At 44.5% G+C, this 20,467-nt stretch overlaps 3 protein-coding genes across 9 annotated transcripts in view; all 3 read right to left on the bottom strand.

Annotated features, from left to right (window-relative positions):
- Positions 1-4,183, bottom strand: part of PXK (PX domain containing serine/threonine kinase like) — a 69,309-nt gene extending 65,126 nt beyond the window's left edge. For 4 of the 5 annotated variants that reach the window (XM_087825057.1, XM_087825055.1, XM_087825058.1 and 1 more), the window contains exon 1: positions 4,060-4,183. In XM_087825057.1, the coding sequence (XP_087681183.1) occupies positions 4,060-4,161 (102 nt within the window). In that variant the 5' untranslated portion in view covers positions 4,162-4,183. Of the gene's footprint in view, positions 1-1,595; positions 1,822-4,059 lie in introns of those variants that run through there. The other variant, XM_016205527.2, reaches the window with a different exon arrangement.
- A 3,530-nt stretch (positions 4,184-7,713) lies between these two features.
- On the bottom strand, positions 7,714-11,389 carry HTD2 (hydroxyacyl-thioester dehydratase type 2). The gene has a single exon (XM_087825053.1). The coding sequence runs from the start codon at positions 11,387-11,389 to the stop codon at positions 10,883-10,885; it is 507 nt and encodes a 168-aa protein (XP_087681179.1). The 3' UTR covers positions 7,714-10,882.
- Positions 11,390-11,477: 88 nt separating this feature from the next.
- On the bottom strand, positions 11,478-20,116 carry RPP14 (ribonuclease P/MRP subunit p14). Of its 3 annotated transcripts, none has more exons than XM_016205525.2 (6): positions 20,032-20,116; positions 16,784-16,881; positions 16,597-16,681; positions 12,954-13,030; positions 12,023-12,101; positions 11,478-11,565 (listed from the first exon to the last, which is right to left on the bottom strand). In XM_016205525.2, exons 2-6 carry the CDS (start codon positions 16,858-16,860, stop codon positions 11,509-11,511), a joined length of 375 nt encoding a protein of 124 aa, XP_016061011.1. In that variant the 5' UTR covers positions 16,861-16,881; positions 20,032-20,116; the 3' UTR covers positions 11,478-11,508. The 3 variants fall into 3 exon arrangements, with proteins under 3 accessions (XP_016061011.1, XP_016061012.1, XP_087681180.1); XM_016205526.2 differs by lacking the exon at positions 20,032-20,116 and adding an exon at positions 18,955-19,537; XM_087825054.1 differs by lacking the exon at positions 20,032-20,116 and adding an exon at positions 19,074-19,537.
- Between the last annotated feature and the right edge of the window lie 351 nt (positions 20,117-20,467).

The following is a 20,467-nucleotide window of genomic DNA, read 5'->3' as shown; positions in this document are numbered from 1 at the left end:
TAAAATGGAAGCCCTCAGAATCTGACAGAACAAAAGCTCTGTGAAAGCAGGAGCTGTCTACTTCACCACCAGGTCTCCAGCACGAGCCTGGCACACAGTTGGTAGGCACTCAATACGTTTTTGTTAAATGAATGAGTGTTGTTGAAAATAAATAAACCGTGCAGGAATGCAGTTTCTAAAAGTCAAAGGTTCAAGGAGAGATCCAGTTTCAGTAAAGACCTTAACATGTAATATTACCTTTTCCACAGATTTAAATTTTTTCTGTTATGCCTAAATATAACTAAAATTATCTTTTGTTTGTCAAGAACAAAATGCACTAAACACAGAGAAAATGGGCCCTGATTCAGAAGAACCTCAGAGCAGAATATTTAAAAAGGAGAAAACTGAAATTAAGAGCTATCACACCACAGCACACTGACCACCAACACTCAGATGTGCATACTTGATAACAACCCTCTCCAAAACTGTCTGTGTCCTCTGGTTTCTATTTCAGCTAAGTAAGCATTTTTTCAGTCAATTGACTTTAAAAGTTTTCCTTTTCATTCCTTTTCATGTAGCCAAGAATTTACAGATTTCCCTTGTTTTCTCTCTCAGTCCTCCCAGACTTTCCCACAATTTACCCGTGTGGCTTTTTACCAGAATTCCTTTTGTTTGGAAAATCCTTCCCTTTCCTCCCACCCCCTAAATGCTAAAAGCATCCTCTCCCTAAACACTGTCCTTTCTGATTTTATAGAAGCTTCATTTCCTTGCAGCAGAGGCCTGGTCTATTTCCTGAAGCTAAATTCACTGTGCTCCATAAAAGTAAAAATAAAATTACTCAAACCAGCCAGGCGCAGTATCACCTACCAGCTTTCCTCCTTTCTGCCAGTTGTTCATCCCAACATGCCTTTCTGGTGGTGACCATGTGTTCCCTTCACCCTTCTGGCATCTCTATTTTCCAACTGACAAAATGTTTCCCTCTCCAGTCCATAAAGCCTAAATCATACATAACCTAAAATTTTCTGCTATAAATTCTGTTTCCCAAGGTTAAACAACCTTGATAAATGAAAGGAACTATGGACACAAATGACCATACTTGCAATACTAACATTTTAATGTGTTTAACCCTCTGCATAAATGTCGCCAGGGAGTGAACAGGCGGAAGAAGGAATGCGTTTTACAAGTACTTCATAAAGATTCTTTCATTTGTGCACGGTAACAACGTCAAGAGGCAGGCAGAGCAGGCATGTATTAACCCATCTACTGATGATAAAACTAAACATCAAAAAGGTTAAGTGACTCGTCCAACCAATGTCACATGACTGGCAAGTGTCAGCCCAAACCCCACCTATTAAGGTCTCAACCCAAAGGCTGTCTACTATATACTCTCTGCATGTTTCTCTCTGCCAGCCAAGGCGCAACTTCCTAGAGATTCAGCAATTCAAAGGGAAGACGCCCCTCTGACTTTTGGGACACCATCTCCCTTTGGCTAACAAGCCAGAAAGCCATCTTCAACCTTCCCACAGAAAACAATGCCTTTTTCTTCTATATACCACCCTGAACAACTACTTCTTTCCAAAATAATTTCCAACAGTTCTTGTTTTACAGAGACTTACTCAGAAGGCACTAATAGTCCAAAAAACTTGCATCAGCATATGATTTTCTCAAGTTCAGGGCTGACGCAACATTTCTCAGTCTCAAGTTTTACAGCTAAAACGACAAGAACACAGAAGAGTCAAAAATTATGCAAGACAATGCTACTTTTTTTTTTTTACTCCAACACATCTGCCTCTATGGGTCTCCTGTGAGTCACTGTCTTTTGTGTTTAGTCATCATTATAGGAACTGCCATTCTCTCTACCCTCAATTATTTTACTTTATTCCTTAAAGAAAAGCTCTGCAATAGAAAAGGAATTCTATTATATCTTTCACCACCTTGCTGAAGCACTGACGCCTTAACTTGGTGCCTCAGATACTATGCTGCCCCAGTTCTCATCACTACCATTTTACATAAACAGAAAGAGAGGCAAAGTGAGGTTGCAATTCACTTAGTAATCACTCAACAAACACATATGAAATCCTATCAGATGCCAGGGACCAGGACCGAAAAAATGAACAAGAAATGTCGCTCCTCTCACAGACTGGTAGGGAACAAAACTAAAGGAGTAATTAAAGGATAAACTGACCATTAAGGTAGGCACCTGGCTGGGGCAGTGGCCATCACAGAATGACTCCTGGAAGGAGCATTTGCAAGTCTCTCTCTCTCTCTCTTGAATCTTAGTACAAAATAAACCTAAAAGACTCAATCATCCCCGCTTCTTAAAAGGTTATATGAGATACTTGCCAAAAGTCAAGTGAAAAATTGAATTTAATAGCAGAATTTATTCTTGTCCCTGGCTGGGTAGCTCAGTTGGTTAGAGAGTCATCCTGATAAGCCAAGGTTGTGGGTTTGATCCCCAGTCGGGGTATATATAAGAATCAACCAATGGCCGGGCCTGCAAGGCTCAGCAGTTGAGCATGGTCCTATGATCCAGGAGATGGAGGTTCGATTCCCGGTCAGGGCACATTCCTGGGTTGCAGGCTCCATCCCCAGGAGGGGGCGTGCAGGAGGCAGACAATCAATGACTCTCTCTCTCCCTCTCCCTTCCTCTCTCTGAAATCAATAGACACATTTTTTTTTTTAAAAAAGAATCAACCAATTAATGCATAAATAAGTCAAACAACAAATCCATGTTTCTCTCTCTCCCTTCCTCTCTCTAAAATCAATCAATAAATAATGTTAAAAACATTAAAAAAAATTTATTCCTGACTCCCTGCCCTAAATTTCAACCCTTAACTCATACTCCCTTAGCACAAATTACAGAGAATTTAATAAATTACGTCCTAAACACTGCCTTCTCACAAGTCCGTAGAACAGGATTAAAGATGATGCACAACGAAATAAAATATACTTTAAAAAAATCAGGATCATTTTCCCAACTGGAAATGAACACTGAACAATCCAAGCCCTGCAAAGCACAGCTGTTGGAAGAGGAAACTGAGGTTCAAAAAGTCCCACTTTAATACAACAGAATCAAAGGTCTCTTTGAAGTCACCACAAGAGCTGGAACAAAAAGAGAAACAGAAGGCTACTGTGGAGCCCCAGCCTGCAGATGATGAACCCCAAGCACGCTGCAGTAGTAAACAAACAAGCCTCTGAGCCGAGTCTGATTTGTGACCTAACAAAACATTACAATTTAAGGAATCTCTCTCTTCCCATTCATCACTTCCCCAAGTCGCGCGGGCTGGCAGCTCCTGCTGTCGTTCCCGGCTCCTGGGTTCATCGCTTGTAAACCATAACGCACAGCGTGCTCGTCCAAGAGAGGTGCAGGCCAGTGAAGACGGCCACGGTCTTAAAGCCACATAAAGGCGGCATAAGTACCAGCAGTGAACCTGCCCGTGTTTACTATGGGCACCTACGGCCCCTCCGTGTCGCTCCGGGGGTTTAGGCTCTAAGGGCCCCCCTGCCCCTGCATCGCGGGCGCCGGGGGGCGCGCTCCCAGGCACCTGCCTCGGCGGCGCCCGGGCGCCTCGCTCCCGGTCCCCGCGCGGCCGAGCGCCCGACCCGGACCCGCGGCTGCAGACCCGCCGCGCTCCTCCCGCTGCCGGCCAGGCGGCGCCGGGTCCCGCTCCCTCCCTGCGCCGCGCACCGTCCCCGCCGCTCGGACCCCGCGGCCGGGGGAAACTCCGCGCCCTCAGAGGAGAAGGCTGGCGGCGGGCTCGAGGGCGCGAGGGTCCCGAGTGATCAGTTTACCCGCCGGCCAAGGCGGGGCCGGGACGCCAGCACCGCTGGCGACTCCGAGTCCCTCCGGGCGCCGAGCCCCCGCCGCTCTCTGGCCCGGGGGCTGCGATCCCCGCCCTCGGCCCACCCGGACCTCAGCGATCGCCTGGCCCCGGGGGCCCAGACCCAGAACCGCCGCAACCCAAAGCCCTCCGGGCCTGGGCCGCCGATCCCCGCCGGCCGCCCTGCGGGGCCGCCCGCAGCCGCTCGCGGCCCGGAGCCGCCCCGCGCCGCCCGCCCGCCCGCCCGCGGGCCGCGCACCGTGTGGGACTGCAGGCTCTGGCTCGCCTCGATGGCTGCTGTCAGCGGCACCGTGTCGTCCAGCAGCACCTTGCCGGCCGGCGGCTTCTCCATGAAGGCCATCCCGGGACGCCCGTCCGCCACCGCCTCGGGACCGCGGGCAGGAACCACAGGCGCCGACTCCCGCCGCCCGCCGGGCTCCGCCGCCGCCGCCGCCGCTGTCAACACGCGCCGCCCCGCGCGCCGCCGCCGCCCGCCGGGCCCGCGGGGTCCTAGCGCCGCCCTTCTCCCTCCCCGCCGCGGCCTCCCGCGGGGTCCTAGCGCCGATCTCCCACACCGGCGCTGCCCCGACCCCCCGTTCTCCAGGGTCCTCGCGGCCGCCCCGCGCGCCGGGCACCCCCAGCGCCGGCCCTCTGGCACTGCGCCCTAAGCCATCACCCCGAGACCCTCAGATCCAAGACCGTGTCCTCAGCCATGTGACCCGGGAGCCCTCAGGCCCACAGGCCCCCAACCCAGCCGCTCAGGGCTGGGCTTCTCACATCAGGCCCTCAGGAGACGGGCTGTCAGACTTGGAACCTTTACAACTGGACCTTCCCCCCCAGGCCTTTGAGATCCAAGGACCTCCCTCTTCAGACCCAAGAGCCTAAGAGCTGGACCCTCAGAATTAGACCCCACAGCTGGAGCCCTTGGACTCGGGAACCCTCAGACCCAAGCTCTTTGAATTAATTGGGGACCCAAAAAACTGGGCATTGGTCCTGGGATTCCCGGCCTGTACCCCGGCCCAGCTCAGCTCAGCCCACAGGCCTTCGGCCCTGAGCGCCTCACACAAGACCTCAGACTTAGGGTCCTCGGTCCCACTGCTCCAGCTCCAAGAACCTCACACCCAGAGCCAGAGGACTTTGTGCCCAATTTCTTGGCCCCGAATTTGTCCCACAGTCTGTCTGAACCCAAGGCCACAGTCCTGGCATTCCTTCCAACCCTCCCCCTACGCCCCTCCCCCTGCCCCCCACAAAGAACCCACCCACACTGTTCAGTCCCAGGGCAGCGTCCCAGGAGGACGGGATGGAATTAGAGGACCGGGATCTCCAGGGCTCTGGCATTTACCGGCCTTGTGACCTTGAAGAAGTTACTCAACCTCTCTGAGCCTAGCTCCCCATCTGTAAAATAGAAACACTTGTATGGAAAGGTTGGTATGGAGAATGCATTAAGAGGGGAAGGGGCTCAGCACATAACAGAAGTTCAGTATTCCTTCCTTCCTTCCCTTCAGTTCACATAATGGAGGGTTTCTCTTACATTTGTATCCCCTAAATTTCTACATTTCAGACAAGAAAACATTTCTTGTCTGAATACCCTGCCCCCCAATTTGATATCACAGCAAAGGCTAGACAGTATCTAAAGGGTAACCTCTCCAGATCTCAGACTTAATGGGATTGTTGGGCAACCCCAAGTGGCTAAGGAGCTGGGACAGAGTGACGTAGGGGAAAAACCCAATGCACAAGAGGGACCTTCCTGATTCAGTCCTAAAATAATCAGAACTCTTCCTGCATTCCATTTTGTCCCAGTGTGCTTAAAAGCATCAGTCTATTAAAACAAAATCATATATCACTTAGAGAAGACCCAACTTTTATTTTTTTAATGCAAATGGATTATTTCATTGCTGGAATCACAGACACCCAAATTCTGCTTTAATCATTTCTCCTGCTGTATGGACTGACCATGGCAAAGCTCTTCTTGCATACTGCTGGTGGGAATATAAAATGCTCCAAATTTTCTGAAAGGCATTTATTCATTCAACAATTATTTACTGAGTATTTACCATGTAATAGGCCTAGGGCTGGGATTTAACAATATATATCAAGGGCTTTGAAAATGTTCTCACTCTGTAATTCTACCTCTAGGAGGGTATCCTAAGGAAATAATCAGAAATCAGTGGAAATATAGAGCATGTGAGGGTAAGTATCTAACAAGAGGGAATTGGACAAATCACGTTAATCATAAATAGAATATTTTCCAATGATTAAAAATCATCCAAAAAATCAGACTGATATCAAAGAATATTTAATGGTGCTGGGAAATGCTCTTTATATAATAGTAAGTGGGGGGAGGGGGGAGGGAAACAACACAGTTGACTTTTGAACAAGAGGGGTTTGACCTGCGCAGGTCCACTTGCCTGTCGACTTTTTTCAATAAATACAGTCAGGCCTCAGTATCTCGTTTTGCATTCACAGGCTGAACCAACTGTGGATCAAAAACAGTATTTTTGATCCATGGTTGGGAATCTGGAGATGCAGGGAGCTAACTATATGCATTGTTCTAGGCCATTTTATATAAGGGACTTGGGCATCTACACATTTGGGTATCCATGGGGAGTCCTGGAACCAATCCCCCTTGGATACCAAGGATTGATTGTAGTTAAGTTTTGGGAGAGTCCAAAGTTATATGTGGACTTTCGACTGCATCGGGGTCAGTCCCTAACCCCTGCATTGTTCCTGGGTCAACTGTACATGCATTTGTATGATCCCAAGTTTTAAAAATATATTTATAGGAAAAACACCGAAAGAAAATACACCAAAATATTAACTTGGGGTCTTCAGGAAGTGGGATCATGATGCTTTCCATTTTTATGCTCTTCTGTGTTTTTCAAAATGTCTCTAATGGAGATATTTTACTTGTATAATTACAGAAAAAAATAGTATCATATGAGTTGCAAAGGTCATAAAAGAACCACCTTGTCTAGTCTTCCTTGCTAGAAAAGGAAACTGAAAGTGAGAAATCAGATACTTGATGGAATGAAACCAGAAACTCAATCTAGACTTTCCTTTTCTCTGGAAATTCTTGCCTGAACTACGCCCCTTAAATACTATGATGCATCTCATAATTTCATTTTCACCTTTCCAAATCAGTGCCTTGTCAGCGATCCTCTGAGGACCTTGGACTTACCTGGATTCACTGGAGACCAGGCCCCAAACCCTACAACAGCCTCAACATCTGTTTGGCTTTTGAAGTGGCTCACATATGGGAGGAAACCCTCCCCAGATAGAGGGGAGCTTAATCAAACCAGCTTTGCTGCTAGTCTCGGTCTGGGCAAAGCTAATGAGGTATGCAGTACCTTAGTTTTTGCCACATACACTACTACTCAGGGCTAGCAGGAAAAATATTTATATTCTTGTTTGTTGCCAAATGTTAGATAGCCCAGAGGTTATAGAACAACATGATGTCTGGCCAGACTGGCTGAAGATGAGTTTTAGTAAGGATGCTTCTAGACCTGGCAACTGCTCCACAAATCAAGTCACAGAAGCTTGTGGAGAACTCAGTGCTCCTAAGCAGCATCGCCTCCCAACTCAAACTGATTTTCTTTAAATATTCATGATCTGGACAGAAAAGCAAAATTCAGCTCAAATCTGATCATCATATCGCAGAGGAGCGTTCCCCAGGTTTCTAAGGTCGTATGAACTGTGTTACAGCTAAGAGCACTTAGAACTGACTATGGGACCTCCTCTTAACCCAGTTCTATTTATGTAGCGTCGACATTAGCTCTGGGTTTTTGTGTGACTTGAACTTAAATTTCTTCTAGTTGATTCCGCTTCACCCTGAAATTTCACTGAAGATGCTGAGAATTCTTGTCTCTGCTGTTTGTAATCCAAACGAAGACAAACCAGCAACAAAGGACCTAAAACATCTGGGACCCGGAGATATTCAAGTGCAGCCCAGGAGTAACTTCACAGCACTCCCGTTCTGCTCAGACAGAGCCGATTAATAAATCATGCTAACACATGAGGCACTCAGAGTACCCCAGCTGCTTAGAGTGACAGTCAGCCCTTGGTAGAGTATGTTTTAATATAAAAATTTAATAGATGTAATTTAATAGCAATTCTCTTTGGGAGTAAATTGGTCTCTAAATCATACTCTAAGAACATTTTTTTTTAAAAAAGGCTAATAATCTGGACAAAACTTAAACCTGTGGTTACCTAAGAGGTACCAGTGTGCATTCAGCAGTGCTTGTACTTCCAGATGAATACGCACGTCAGGTGCACGGGACGAATGGCAACTGGGATGAGGCTCTCCCCTTGCTGTTAAGATTTGCCACTCAGAAAAGAAACAAGCAGCATTTTACCAATAGGGGAATGTTTCTAATAGAATATAAAAACCTGTTAAGCAATTTTCCAGTACATTAGGCAGAAATTGCTTAAGATGAGTGTATCTTCCTGTGATAATCAAACACTGCATAAATTGCAGTCTTATAACGTCCCTATGTGGGACATACTAGTACAACTTGGCCTATTTTAGTTAAGTCATTTGTACTCACTTCCACATATGACCTCATACAGTCAAAACCACCTCTGTTATCTGGGAGAGGATTTTCTAATTTGAGGGCCACTCATGCTTTCACTGGAAGTCATTCTTTCTGGCAGCTCATATGTACAGGGTTTAAAATGAAAAAGGCAACCCACTGGTTTTCCTTATTGCCAGCTTTAACAAAGATAGTTTGAGAATCCTGGCTCTGAGTAAAAGTAACAAATTATCATTTACAGAGAAGCATCCCTAACTTCTTGCTACTCGTCTATTCAACTTTCTACTGATATACAGAGATCAAAGACCATGATACCTAGGGAGCATAAAAAAAAAAAAAAAGGAAATGAGCTTGAGAAAATACATTTGCGTTACACAATATAAATCAGCTAACAGCCAGTTCTGACATTCACACCCCCCCATGCTTAGCTTGCACAAATTTTTTCATCTTTAGGATAACTATTTAAGTAATTCTGCTCTGGAGACAAATAATCACTGAATGTCAACATAGAAAAAGGGTAGGAACAGGTATAGGTAGAAGCCATAAAGTAACAGTATATAGGAAAATGCTACAACTGTAGCAGGGGATAAGATCTAGAACATTCTGAAAACAACAACAAAATTCTATAGAATGATGTTTCCAAATATTTTAATGCCACATAAAAAGATACTGTTATAGAAACTGACAGTGCTCTAGTAATGGGAACAGTGTAAGACACATAGGGTGATGAAAAAAGAAATGCTTTGGAGCCAGGCAGGCTCCTTTGAATCCCAGCTCTACTGCACACTAGCTGTATAACCCTGGGCAAGTCAAACAGCAAGTCTGTTTCCCTGCCTATAAAATGGGACATGTTTAACTTCACAAAGTTGTTCAAAGGATTAGTTAATGCAGAAAATTGGCTCATCAGGTATTGAAAGAAATAAATGGTAGCTATTAGTATTAATGACAATATCACACTCCATACTTCAGGACTGCTGAGAAGCTACAGGGAATGCTTCTGTAGAAGAATTTGAATAGGGCTTCAAGTCCGTATTTTGAGCAAGTTCCCCATTTTTTTCATTGTTATATCAAACCATCAACATGTGTAGTGTTTTACCTACCAGCAAGCCTTCTTCCTGGTGGATGTGAGCCTGTGAATGCTGACCATTCAGAAACGCACAAGAATGGAATCCTTGTTTCTCACGTTGATTTTGGTTATTTTCATCTCAATCACAAACTAGAGTATGGTACAATATTAAACAGGTTTAAAATACTCACTTTATACACACCACTGCCCCCTAGTGACTAGAATAATTCTATCAAATATTCTATTTAATGGATCCCCCTTAGTGTAAAAAAAATAAAAATCTATTTACTGATCTAGCAGGAGGAAAAACCTTTCTCCAGGAAATGTGGGTTAATCCAACCAGTTACACTTGATCTTACCTTCCTGATCAAAGCATCTAGCTGTGGCCAGAGCCATCTAAAGCCACAGAGCACAGATGGACCACATGTATATTCTACTACAGATTCTTATCTTTAAAGGGTTAGCTGTGGTGGGGATGACCATTGAATACTAACATATCAGGCACATTTTCTCTTCAATGTCCCCCAACTCTTAAGAACTTGGCCTCCTTATACTTTTTATTTCTTATAATTTTTTAAGCAATAAGTATATATTATTTACATAAAGGGGGAAACTCACAATATTTTCAAGGGAGAAAACAATCTAGATTGCTAAAATAGAAACTTTGTACTCAAGATCTATTCCAGGTTTAGAATAACAAAACTGACTGACATCTTGAAGGACTGGCCTCGTTTACCTGTGGGCCAGTTAGCTTTAAACTCAGGAAAACCTCTAACCTCATTCACAGGGGAGAATGAATAGTAGTAGCTACTGTTTACACAGCATGCCTTGTGCTTTGCTATTTATATCTATCATCGCCAACAATAATGTGTGGCAGGTGTTATTACCCCCATTTTATAGATTAGACCAAGGGTTTATTTACATAAATGAGTCTAAATCTTTCTCTGACAAGAGAAAAACCACCTGAAAGGCAAGTACCACTTGAAGGTTAAGCAAGACACCATCTTGGTGTAACAGTAACAAATTATAAAAACTCTGACCCACAAACTGAAGAACAGTACCTAAGAATATTTACTGGTAAAAGACAGGTGTTCAAAGATGACCCAACTTGTACTGCTGTCTTCAATAATTAAATGCTAGTTAGCTATAAATTCACTGAGAAATTTATTCTATACAGACATAGGTAGGTTTGTGTTATCCAAATGCAAATTTAACTAGGTTTGAAATCCTAAAAGTAGCACTTTGAGCTAAACGATAACTTTCCCAATATTTTTTCAGTTTTACAAACCTAGACAGATGACAAATACACTTAATTCTGTGTGAAGCATAAGGCCAAATTGGAAAGTGGACATGTGAACACCTCACTACCTGCTGCCCCCCCAGTGCGGGCTGCTGGGTCTGCTGGCCATTAGCAGCAATCCATTTTCCTCAGAAGCTCTTCAAAACAGTAACACTGATGCCTGACCTTGCATCTTTAAACACGTATTTCAGGGACTGGGAGCTTTTGGGACCATAACTTTAACACAGCCTTCCATAACAGTCTTTTCACTTTCTCTTACAAAGCATGACACAGCAATAACAGCAATGGACTGCTTCAGCCTCTTCACTTCTGCTGAAGCTACAACAACTTCTCCAACATATAAAGGAGCTGGAAAGTTAATTTCCTGGGAAAGAAATATACAGCCTGGCCCTGGCATTTTAGTACCCAGGAGAGCTGAAATAAGTCCATTGATCAAAACTCCATGTACAATTGTCTTTCCAAACTTGGTGTGTTTTGCAAAATCTTCATTTAAATGCAAAGGGTTGACATCCCCCGTTAATTCTGAGAAGACAACCACATCCCTCTGTGTGAAGGTTCTGCTGAGTTCAGCCCGGTCTCCAACTTGGATGTGCATATGCTGAAAGTGCTGCCTGCTTAGCACTGGCTGCTTCAGGCAGATTCTCTTCTGAAGCCTACCCCACCAAAGACGAGGGCTGGAAATTACTGGGAACATCTTCAGCACCCTCAAATTCCTTCAACGGGGCCTCTTAGCCTGCTTCAGTCTTCAAACATTATGCTGGTTCCAAAAAGTACTTTTAAGAACAGAGGGATGTTTCTGAAAATGAAGAATATTCAATCCAATACTAGTTCCCTACTATTACCAGACAATGCAAGGAGAAAGGGAGAAACCTAAAAGAGAAAGAAAAATGTTAACACAGTATCAGGAGAAAATTACACAGAGACACAGAGCAATGTAGAAACATGCTAAGTTTATAGGATAGGCCATGTTGATATAATAGCATTTTAAAGAGCATCCTGAGAAGTAGCTTTAGATAAACAAGTGGTCATGATGAACTCAGAAAAAGCACTGTAATACTAAGACACTAGGCATTATGCAATAAATGAAAAGTTAAGACTTCTCCACAAGGTTCCAAGTTTTACCCCTAAACTCCTCCCACACTATCTAATATCTAAGTACTCTGAATCATGTTTCCAGAAGCAATGAAGTCCTGGATTTCCTGCCCCAAGCTGGATAACGTTAACCAAACCAGACTTACGCAAGCACAAATATGAACACATACTAAAAAGCAGTCTGTCTGATCCACTACTCAGTCTTGTTTGGAATATGTGAAGAAATAGTCTTTACCTGAATCACTCTGAAAGCACATTTCTTGCCTTTATAGGATCCTAACAGGGTCAAAGAGCTCCACAATTTGACAAGACCACTATGGAAAAATTAAAAAAGCATAAAGATATGTCCCTGCAACATTCCTAGTACTTTTGTTTGTAACGGTCCGGAAAACCTAATTTATTTATTTTTATTTATTTTATTTTTTAAATATATCTTTATTGATTTCAGAGAGAGGAAAGGAGAGGGAGAGAGAGAGAGAGAAACATCAATGATGAGAGGGTCATTGATTGGCTGCCTCCTGCACACCCCCGACTAGGGAATCGAGCCCGCAACCCAGGAATGTGCCCTGACCAGGAATCGAACCCCGATTACCTGGATCCTAGGTCGACGCTCAACCACTGAGCCACACCTGGCCGGGCCAGAAAACCTAATTTAAATGAGAAATCTTCTGCCTGGCTGGCGTGGCTCAGCAGTTGAACATCGACCTATGATCCAGGAGACTGCAGCTCAATCCCCTGTAGGGGGCGTGCAGGAGGAGGCAGCCAATCAGTGACTCTCTCATCATTGATGTTTTCCCCCCCTCCTCTCTGTAAAATAAATAAATAAATAAATAAATAAATAAATAAATAAATAAATAAAATGAGAAATCTTTAAAGCATAATATATCATAGGCAGAGAATAAAATGAATCTCAACTAGGAATGTTTCTAAAACATGTATTTCTGAGTTTGTAACCATCCCACAGTTGTAAGCAAAAACACGTTTTGCTCTCTAGGGTGTAAGCTCCTGCTAGGTGACTGTTCATGTTCTCCCAAGTTTAAACTTCTGAAAGCTGCTCAGAGTTCATAATGACAAAGCTCTTCTTATTCTCAGAAAAGAGCAGTTTTGCTCTATTTCCCCATCTGTCTCTCTGCTCCGTTACACTAGGAATGTTCTGTTTGTCATACCTGCTACATATTCTCAAGATGGCTGACAAAGTCTTCTCTTCGTAGGTTAGCAGGTCCAAGGGTAAGGCAGCATCAACCTATGTACAGAATAATGCTATTAGCAGACTATTATCTTCATCAGTCTAGAACTCTAATAACTAATCCTGTCAACTGCTTTTCTCCTCCAAAACAGCAGTATTTTATTGAATGGTGCTGGAGTACTGGGCCTGCTTATTTCTAACTCTCCCCTGCCTGGAATGTCCTTCCTGGAATTACTCACATTGCTAATGACTCTTCACCCTCTAAGTCTTTATTTAAAGTGTTCTTTCCAGATCCCCAGGATTAAGCTCAACCACTTGCTATGCTTCCTCACATACAGGACCCACATATTTCCTCTTTCATAATACTCATCATTCCTGCCATTAACTGTTCAACATGAGTGCCTATGAAACATAACCAAGACCATGAGTCCGTGAAACAGAGGCCAGGTCAGTTTATAGCTATAGCCCCAGGAACCAGGTTTTATACCTGACACGAAAAGGATACACAGATTTTTTTTTTCTTAAGCTTTTTAAAATCACTTTATTTTATTTTTTATTGAATTTATTGGGGTGACATTGGTTAATAAAATTATATAGACTTCAGGTGTACAATTCTATAATACATTCTCTCTTTATATTGTATGTTCACCACCCCGAGTTTTTTCTTAAACTTTTGATTTTCAAAAACTAGTCATAGGAGATTGCAAAAAAATGTACAGGAAGGTTACGTGTACCCTTTACCCAGCCTCCCCCAATGTTAATATCTTGTATAACTATAGTATGATATCAAAACCAAGAAACTGAAATAGATAAACCAGAGTTCATTGATTTTACCAGTTACATATGCACTCACATCTGTTTGCTTGTGTGTGTGCATATGCACAGTTCTATGCAATTTTACCACATAGGTAGTTTCATGTAACCACTACAATAAAGAACTATACCACTGCCACAGACCCTCTCCTTCTACCCCCTTACAGCCACACCTACTTCTCCTCCACATGCTTAACCCCAGGCAACCACTAATCTTTCTCTACATTATATAATTATGTTATTTCAAGAGTATTATATAAATGAAATCCTCCATCCATTCCATTTGGAGTTGGCTTTTTCACTAAGCATAATTCTCTGAGGATTAGGTCAAGTTGTTGTGTGTATCGATATACTACTTTATTCCTTTTTATTACAGAGTATATTCCATGATATGCATGTATTATAGTTTAATTATTTACCCACAAAGGATATCTGGCCTATTTCTACTTTTGGGCTCTTAGTAATAAAGATGCTATGGACATGCACATACAAGTTTTTGTGGCTATGTTGTTTTCATTTCTCTAGGATAAATGCTCAGTGTGCAACTGCTGGTTGTATGGTAGGTACATGTTTAGTTTGTTCAAGAAAATGCTGGCACGCTCTCCCTCCTGGGGACACACTCAGGCCTTTCTTCCCTCTCAGGCACGCATCTCCTAAACTCTACAAGACTTGCAACCAGGGGAGCAACGGGCAGCAGCAGCTGGTCCCAGGCTAACCCTCTGAACCTATCTCCAAGGCTGTGTTTTCTCTGACTTTCTAGTGAGCCAAAGCAGCCCCACCTAGGTTCATTTCTTTTCATTTCTTTTCTATAACATTTCTAGAGAGCCAAGGCAGCCCCACCTAGTCCCTCTCCTGTTGCTTCTTCTGTCCTAGGCTCTTCTTTGTTTCACTGCCCCCAGCTTTAATAAAGGTACTCTTGCCCGGCCTGGCGTGGCTCAGCGGTTGAGCGTCGACCTAGGATCCAGGCGATCGGGGTTCGATTCCCGGTCAGGGCACATGCCCAGTTGCGGGCTTGATCAATGACTCTTTCATCATTGATGTTTCTGTCTCTCTCTCTCCCTCTCCTTTCCTCTCTCTGAAATCAATAAAGACATATTTTTAAAAAATAAAAAATAAAAAAATAAAGGTACTCTCAAAATAAAAAAGAAATAAAAAAGAAATTGCCAAACTGTATTCCAAAGAGGCTGTACCATTTTCCATTCCCACCACCAATGTATGAGTAATTCAATTTCTCTGCATTCTCACCAGCATTTAGTGTTATCACTATTTTTTATTTCAGTCATTCTGCTAGGTGTGCAGTGATATCTCATTATGTTTAAAAAAATTTAATTGATTTGAGAGAGAGAGGAAGGAGTGTGGGGGGAAGAGAAACATCGATTTGTTGCTCCACTTACTTATGCATCCAGCGGTTGATTCTTGTGTATGCTCTGGCTGGGGCTTGAATCCACAACTTTGGTGTATTAGACGATTCTAACCAACTGGGCTACTAGGCCAGGGCTCATTGTGTTTTTTTACTTTTGTTTAAGATTTTTTCATTGACTTTGAGAGAGGAAAGGAGAGGGAGAGAAACATCCACTGATGCAAGAGAGACACACCAATTTGTTGCCTCCTGTGCATGCCCCGAATGGGGCCAGAGATCAAACCTGCAGCCCAGGTATGTGCCCTTGGCTAGAATCGAACCTCCACCTTTTGGTGCTCAGGCTGCTCTAACCACAGAGCGACACCAGCCAGGGATCACTGTGTTTTTAATGTGCATTTCCCCAGTGGCTAATGATGTTGAATGTCTTTCATTCATGTGCTTCTTTTCTAACTGTACATCATTTTCTTTTGAGTGAAATGTCTTTTGTCCATTTTCTTAATTGTATCATTTGGTCTTTTAATTGTACTGTTTGAGTTCTGAGAGTTCTTTATACATTCTAGATATTAGTCCTTTGTCAGGTATGTGGTTTGCAAATATTTTCCCTCAGTCTGTAATTTGTCTTTTCGTCCTCTTAACTGAGTGTTTTGTGGAATAAAAGTCTTTAATTTTGATAAGGTGCTTAGCAGATTTTGATTTGATAGAATATATGAATCAAGAAATAACTTCCCGCCCTGGTCAGTGTGGCTCAGTTGGTTGGCCATCATCCCATGCACCAGGAGGTGTGGTTCGATTCCTGGTCCAGGGCACGTGCCTGGGTTGCAGGCTCCATCCGCAGGTGGGGGGTGGGGAGGGGTGTGCAGGAGGCAGCCAATCCACGTTGTGCTCTCACATCAATGTTTCTATCTTTCTCTCTCTCTAAAAAATCAATAAACTATTCTAAAAAAAGAAAGAACTTCCTGAAAATCAACTGTCTTAGATCTCTCTCAAAATTCTACTTGTTTTCAAGTGAATGCTAAAACAGTACTGCTCAAAGGGCTGGTCTGCAATAACATAAGGAGCTGGATCAGAAAGTAAATCAACAATATCAGCTGAACTATTTAGTTCAGCTCAGTTTTGTTCATAAGGAGACTTTCTCAGTAAAGGAAGTTGTGTGCTGCTTTACATTCTACTGTGAGCCACAAATCTTCAAATGGGCAAAAAACCCCAGTTTGTAGGTTGTTGGTCTCGACCATACTTTGAGTAGCACTGCACTAAAATAAACATTTGTCTAACGAGTTCGTTGTCAAAAAGAAAACATTTTAGAACACACCTACCAAAAATTCATCATTTCTGAAAGTCTGCTTCTGAAATTTCAAATATGGTTTTAAAGTTTAAAATGTTTAGAAAAGTGTTATTTCAGAATTTATTACAAAGATCTTAGGAGTGTTCAATCCACCAAGTGATTCCATACCTCCCCAAACAGGTCCTTCAGGGCTGAAATAAGCAGCTGCTTGAACTGTGCAGCATTCAGTGCAACCCCATGATCTTGAAATTCTCTGAAAAAACATTAAAAAGAAAAAAATATATTGTATTAAATTTCGTGCTATTCAGATTCATTTAAAAAATAATAAAAATAGAAGTTAGGAGACTGAACTTACAGGCAGACTTTCATGTAGTGGTGCTCAGAGGGATTTTTGTAAACGATTCTTTCATACGTGGCAGCTGGGGCTGGCATCCTTTCCAATGCTGATTACACCTACATTAAGAGTCAAGAGGGTTAGAAATTACCAAGGTACATGCTATTTTTCACTTTTTCAATGAGAATTTGACCTATTTTCTCTTATTTTTCTTTTAGAGAGAAAATGGAGGGGAGGGAGGGAAGGAGGAAGGGGGTAGGGGGAGAGAGACAGAGAGACAGAAACATGGATGTGAAAGACACATCCATTGGTTGCTTCCCGCATGGGCCCTGACCAGGGCCAGAAATCAAGCCTGCAACCAAGGTATGTGCCCTTGACTGGGAATCGAGCCCAAGACCCTTTGGCCCCTGGGCTAACACTCTAACCACTGAGCCAAACCGGCCAGAGCTACCTATTCGGTTTTGTAAAAGAACTCCTAAGGACACCAACTCATTCAATTTTGGTCAAACTAAGGTTACTCATGCAGACACAAAGGACATTTCTATATTTTATAATATGCCAGACTATGGTGTTCTTATTTAAACTCTAATAACATAATTCCGCTGAATATTTTCCCTACTCAGTACCCAGCTCTGCTAAATGCTTCACACACCTTGTCATGTATTCAAAATGATCCTATGAGGTAAAAGCTATTATTATTCCCATTTTTGAGAAAAGGACGTTGAGACTTGGCAAAAATAGGTAACAACTGCCAAAGAGGGAATCCAGAGATTCCAACCACTCCTGAGTGCCCTCAAGACCACTCTGGTAAGCCTCTTAACTTTAAAAAAGTAAAAGCAAAAAGGAGTAAAACCTGGGCTCTGAAGGCCCTCTTCTTGTTTACTGCCAGTCAACACAGAATATGAACAGGAGGAGAGGTGGTAGGTAGTTCTGCTGTCCCCTCCCATGCTGGGGGGGGTCTGCAAATTCTCTCAGAATTTGTCCAGAGGCTAGGTCAGCACCCGTCTATTTGGGAGCCCCAAGAAAAATGGAGCTTAAACAGAAGGGGTTGAGAAAAGGAATTCCTGGAATGGGCACCCAATGCTCTCTCTCACAGATAGGAAACTCTCAAGAATTCAGAACATGCCAATCTCCACGTAGAGAATCCCTGTCCTTGGCTCCACTACTACCTCACTGTACCTCTGGACAGTTCCTATTCATCCTTCAGATTTTAGCTTAGAGGTCACCTCTTCCAGGAGCTTTACCTCTTCAGGGAGGCCTTCTTTGACATCTTGTTCTAAGTTAGGTTCTCTTGTTATGCAATCTCTTAACACTATCCATTTGTTTAACATATGGTTCCCCAACTAAAGAGACCAGGAAACTGAGGCCCAAACAAGGAAAGGGACTTATAGAAAGTCACAAAGCTATAGACCAGCATTTGCCAAAACCTCTGTGGGCCAGGCCATTCCAACCACTCTCAAATAATAACCACCAGAGAAAATGAGAAGTCAGGGTCAAGGAGCTACATCCAACTAACCATTCAACAAACATGAATATTTACAATGTCTAGCACAGAGTAGGTACTCAACACTTCCTGAATACATAATTGAATGAACGGTGGAAGTGTTAGGCCTATATGTTCAACAGTATCTTTGGTTTCAGGACTGCAGCAATGGTTACCTGGTGCTTCTTTCCCAATCATTAGTCTCCCCTGACTAGAAGGGCAGGGAGAACAGAACCCTCAATTATTTCATTCATTGCCTGGCACATGATAGGTATTTTTTAGGCATTTCTGCCTTAATGGAGATGGCTGCCTGAGGTAGGGGAATGAGACTGGGCCTGGGATTTAGGATGCCAATAACAATGAAGACTTAAAACAGTACTCTGGAAATGGATAGTGGAGATAGTTGTGAGTGTAGTTAATGCCAATAAACTGTACTTTTTTTTAAAAAAGACTTAAGAAGCAAGTGTTGTCCGGCCAGGCGTGGCTCAGCGGTTGAGCGTCAACCTGGGATCCAGGCCATCGGGGTTCGATTCCTGGTCAGGGCACATGCCCGGGTTGCAGGCTCGATCAATGACTTGTCATCATTGGTGTTTCTCTTTCTCTTTCTCTCTTTCTCTTTCTCTCTCTCTCTCTCTCTCTCCTTTCCTCTCTCTGAAATCAATAAAGATATATTTAAAAAAAAAAAAAGAAGCAAGTGTTGAGCTGTCACCTCTGGCTGAACTGGCCTGAGCCTCAGGGTCATTGAAAACACTGCCCTCTACAGGCTATCCTGAGATTTAAAAGGTTGACGCTCGCCGGGCAGGGGTGGCTCAGCTGTAGAGTATGGACCTAGGATCCAGGAGGTCCCGGTTAGACTCCCGATTAGGCACATGCCCCGGTTGCAGGCTCGATCCCCAGTCTGGACGTGCAGAAGGCAGCAAGATCAATGACGGCTGTCTCATCACTGATGTTTCTCTCTCTCCCTTCCTCTGAAATCAGTAAAGATATATTAAAAAAAAAAAAAAAAGGTTGTAGCTTGGGAAGCCCATATTTACCAGGCTCACCACGAAAGTGTGAGCACTTCGACAGTCATTGTCATCATCATCTTTAAAGTTAGCCATTTTAATGGCTGCAGAGATGCTCTTTAACTCATCTGTTAGTAATAGCTCTCCCTGCTTCCCTTCCCAAACTAGCCTCTACTGCAGCCAGAGTGAACCTTTTCAAACCCATTCAAGCCACGCCATTCCTCGGCTCAAAACCTTGCAGTGGTTCCCGTTTCACCGAGTACGCCAAAGTCCCTCATGTCTTGCCACCCCTGCCCCCGCCCGCTCAATCCCTTCCACCACAGAGGCCTCCCCGCCCTTCACGCACGTTTCGCTCGCGCCTCCGGGCCTCGCTCCCAGCCTTTCCGCACGCTGGGAATACCCTTCCTCCAGCAGCCTCAAGGCTCCCTCCCTCCCTCCCTCGGGGCTGTGCTCAAATCTCACCCCTCGATCTGGTCCAGTGGCCATCCAGCAGGACCCCCCCAAGCGCCCGCTCACTCCTTCCTCACAGCACCTCCATCCTGGAGCAAGCCTAAGTAATTCACTCGTGCCTTGCATCCACCCCCGCCGCCCCTGCAGGACGTACACTCCACAAGAAACGGATCTGCCTTGTCCGTTGTTTCCCAAAAGCGTAAAACGGGGCGTCACACACGGTAGGCATTCAGCATGCAATGTTTGGACTAAATCAGTGATTTTTTTAAAAAAAGCACTTGGGTCGTTTTCAACTTCCCCCGACAACCATCAGCTGTGCAGGTAGCGCCCACCTGACGCCCAGCGCATGCGCTCTGCACGCGTGGTCCGGCTCAGTCCCCGCAGCCGCCCTCGGCTTCCGCGGCCGCGCTGTACAGAGGCCCGCAGGGGCCCGGGGCGGTGCGCAGCCGGGCCTCGCCCACCGCCCGCCGCGTCCTGGGCCGAAGCGGAGAAGGACTTGGGCCAACCCCGCGCAGCCGGCCGCCGGCCACCCGCCACCTGCCACCCGCCGTCGCTCCCGCCTGGCGCATGCGGCCTGGGTCGCGTATCTGCGTCACCGGCGCGGCCGACCGAGCCCGCTCCCGGGAAACGGCGGCCCTGCTGTGGGCTCCCGCCTACCCGCTCTCCGACGGACTAGCCCGCCGCCTCCCTCACTGCGGTTCACTGCAAGGATCCCCCAGGGCCCCGAGCTCCTCTGCAGAGGCCAGAGCCTGGGCCCCGGAAACTCCG

The sequence above is a fragment of the Miniopterus natalensis genome, chromosome 15 (genome assembly GCF_054644295.1).
Source record: "Miniopterus natalensis isolate mMinNat1 chromosome 15, mMinNat1.hap1, whole genome shotgun sequence".
NCBI lineage: Eukaryota > Metazoa > Chordata > Mammalia > Chiroptera > Miniopteridae > Miniopterus > Miniopterus natalensis.
The sequence above is the reverse complement of the archived record's forward strand: the minus strand, read 5'-3'. Positions and strand labels throughout refer to the sequence as shown.

What these genes read in the sequence shown, in the direction of transcription:
- RPP14 (XM_016205525.2), bottom strand. Translation starts at nt 16,860, where the DNA reads ATGCCAGCCCCAGCTGCCACGTATGAAAGAATCGTTTACAAAAATCCC. An exon ending in ATCTTGAGAATATGTAGCAG is followed by an intron (nt 12,102 to 12,953) that starts GTATGACAAACA and finishes ATTTTTCCATAG; the next exon opens with TGGTCTTGTCAAATTGTGGA. An exon ending in GTGCTTTCAGAGTGATTCAG is followed by an intron (nt 11,566 to 12,022) that starts GTAAAGACTATT and finishes TTTCTCTTTTAG; the next exon opens with GTTTCTCCCTTTCTCCTTGC.
- HTD2 (XM_087825053.1), bottom strand. Translation starts at nt 11,389, where the DNA reads ATGTTCCCAGTAATTTCCAGCCCTCGTCTTTGGTGGGGTAGGCTTCAG.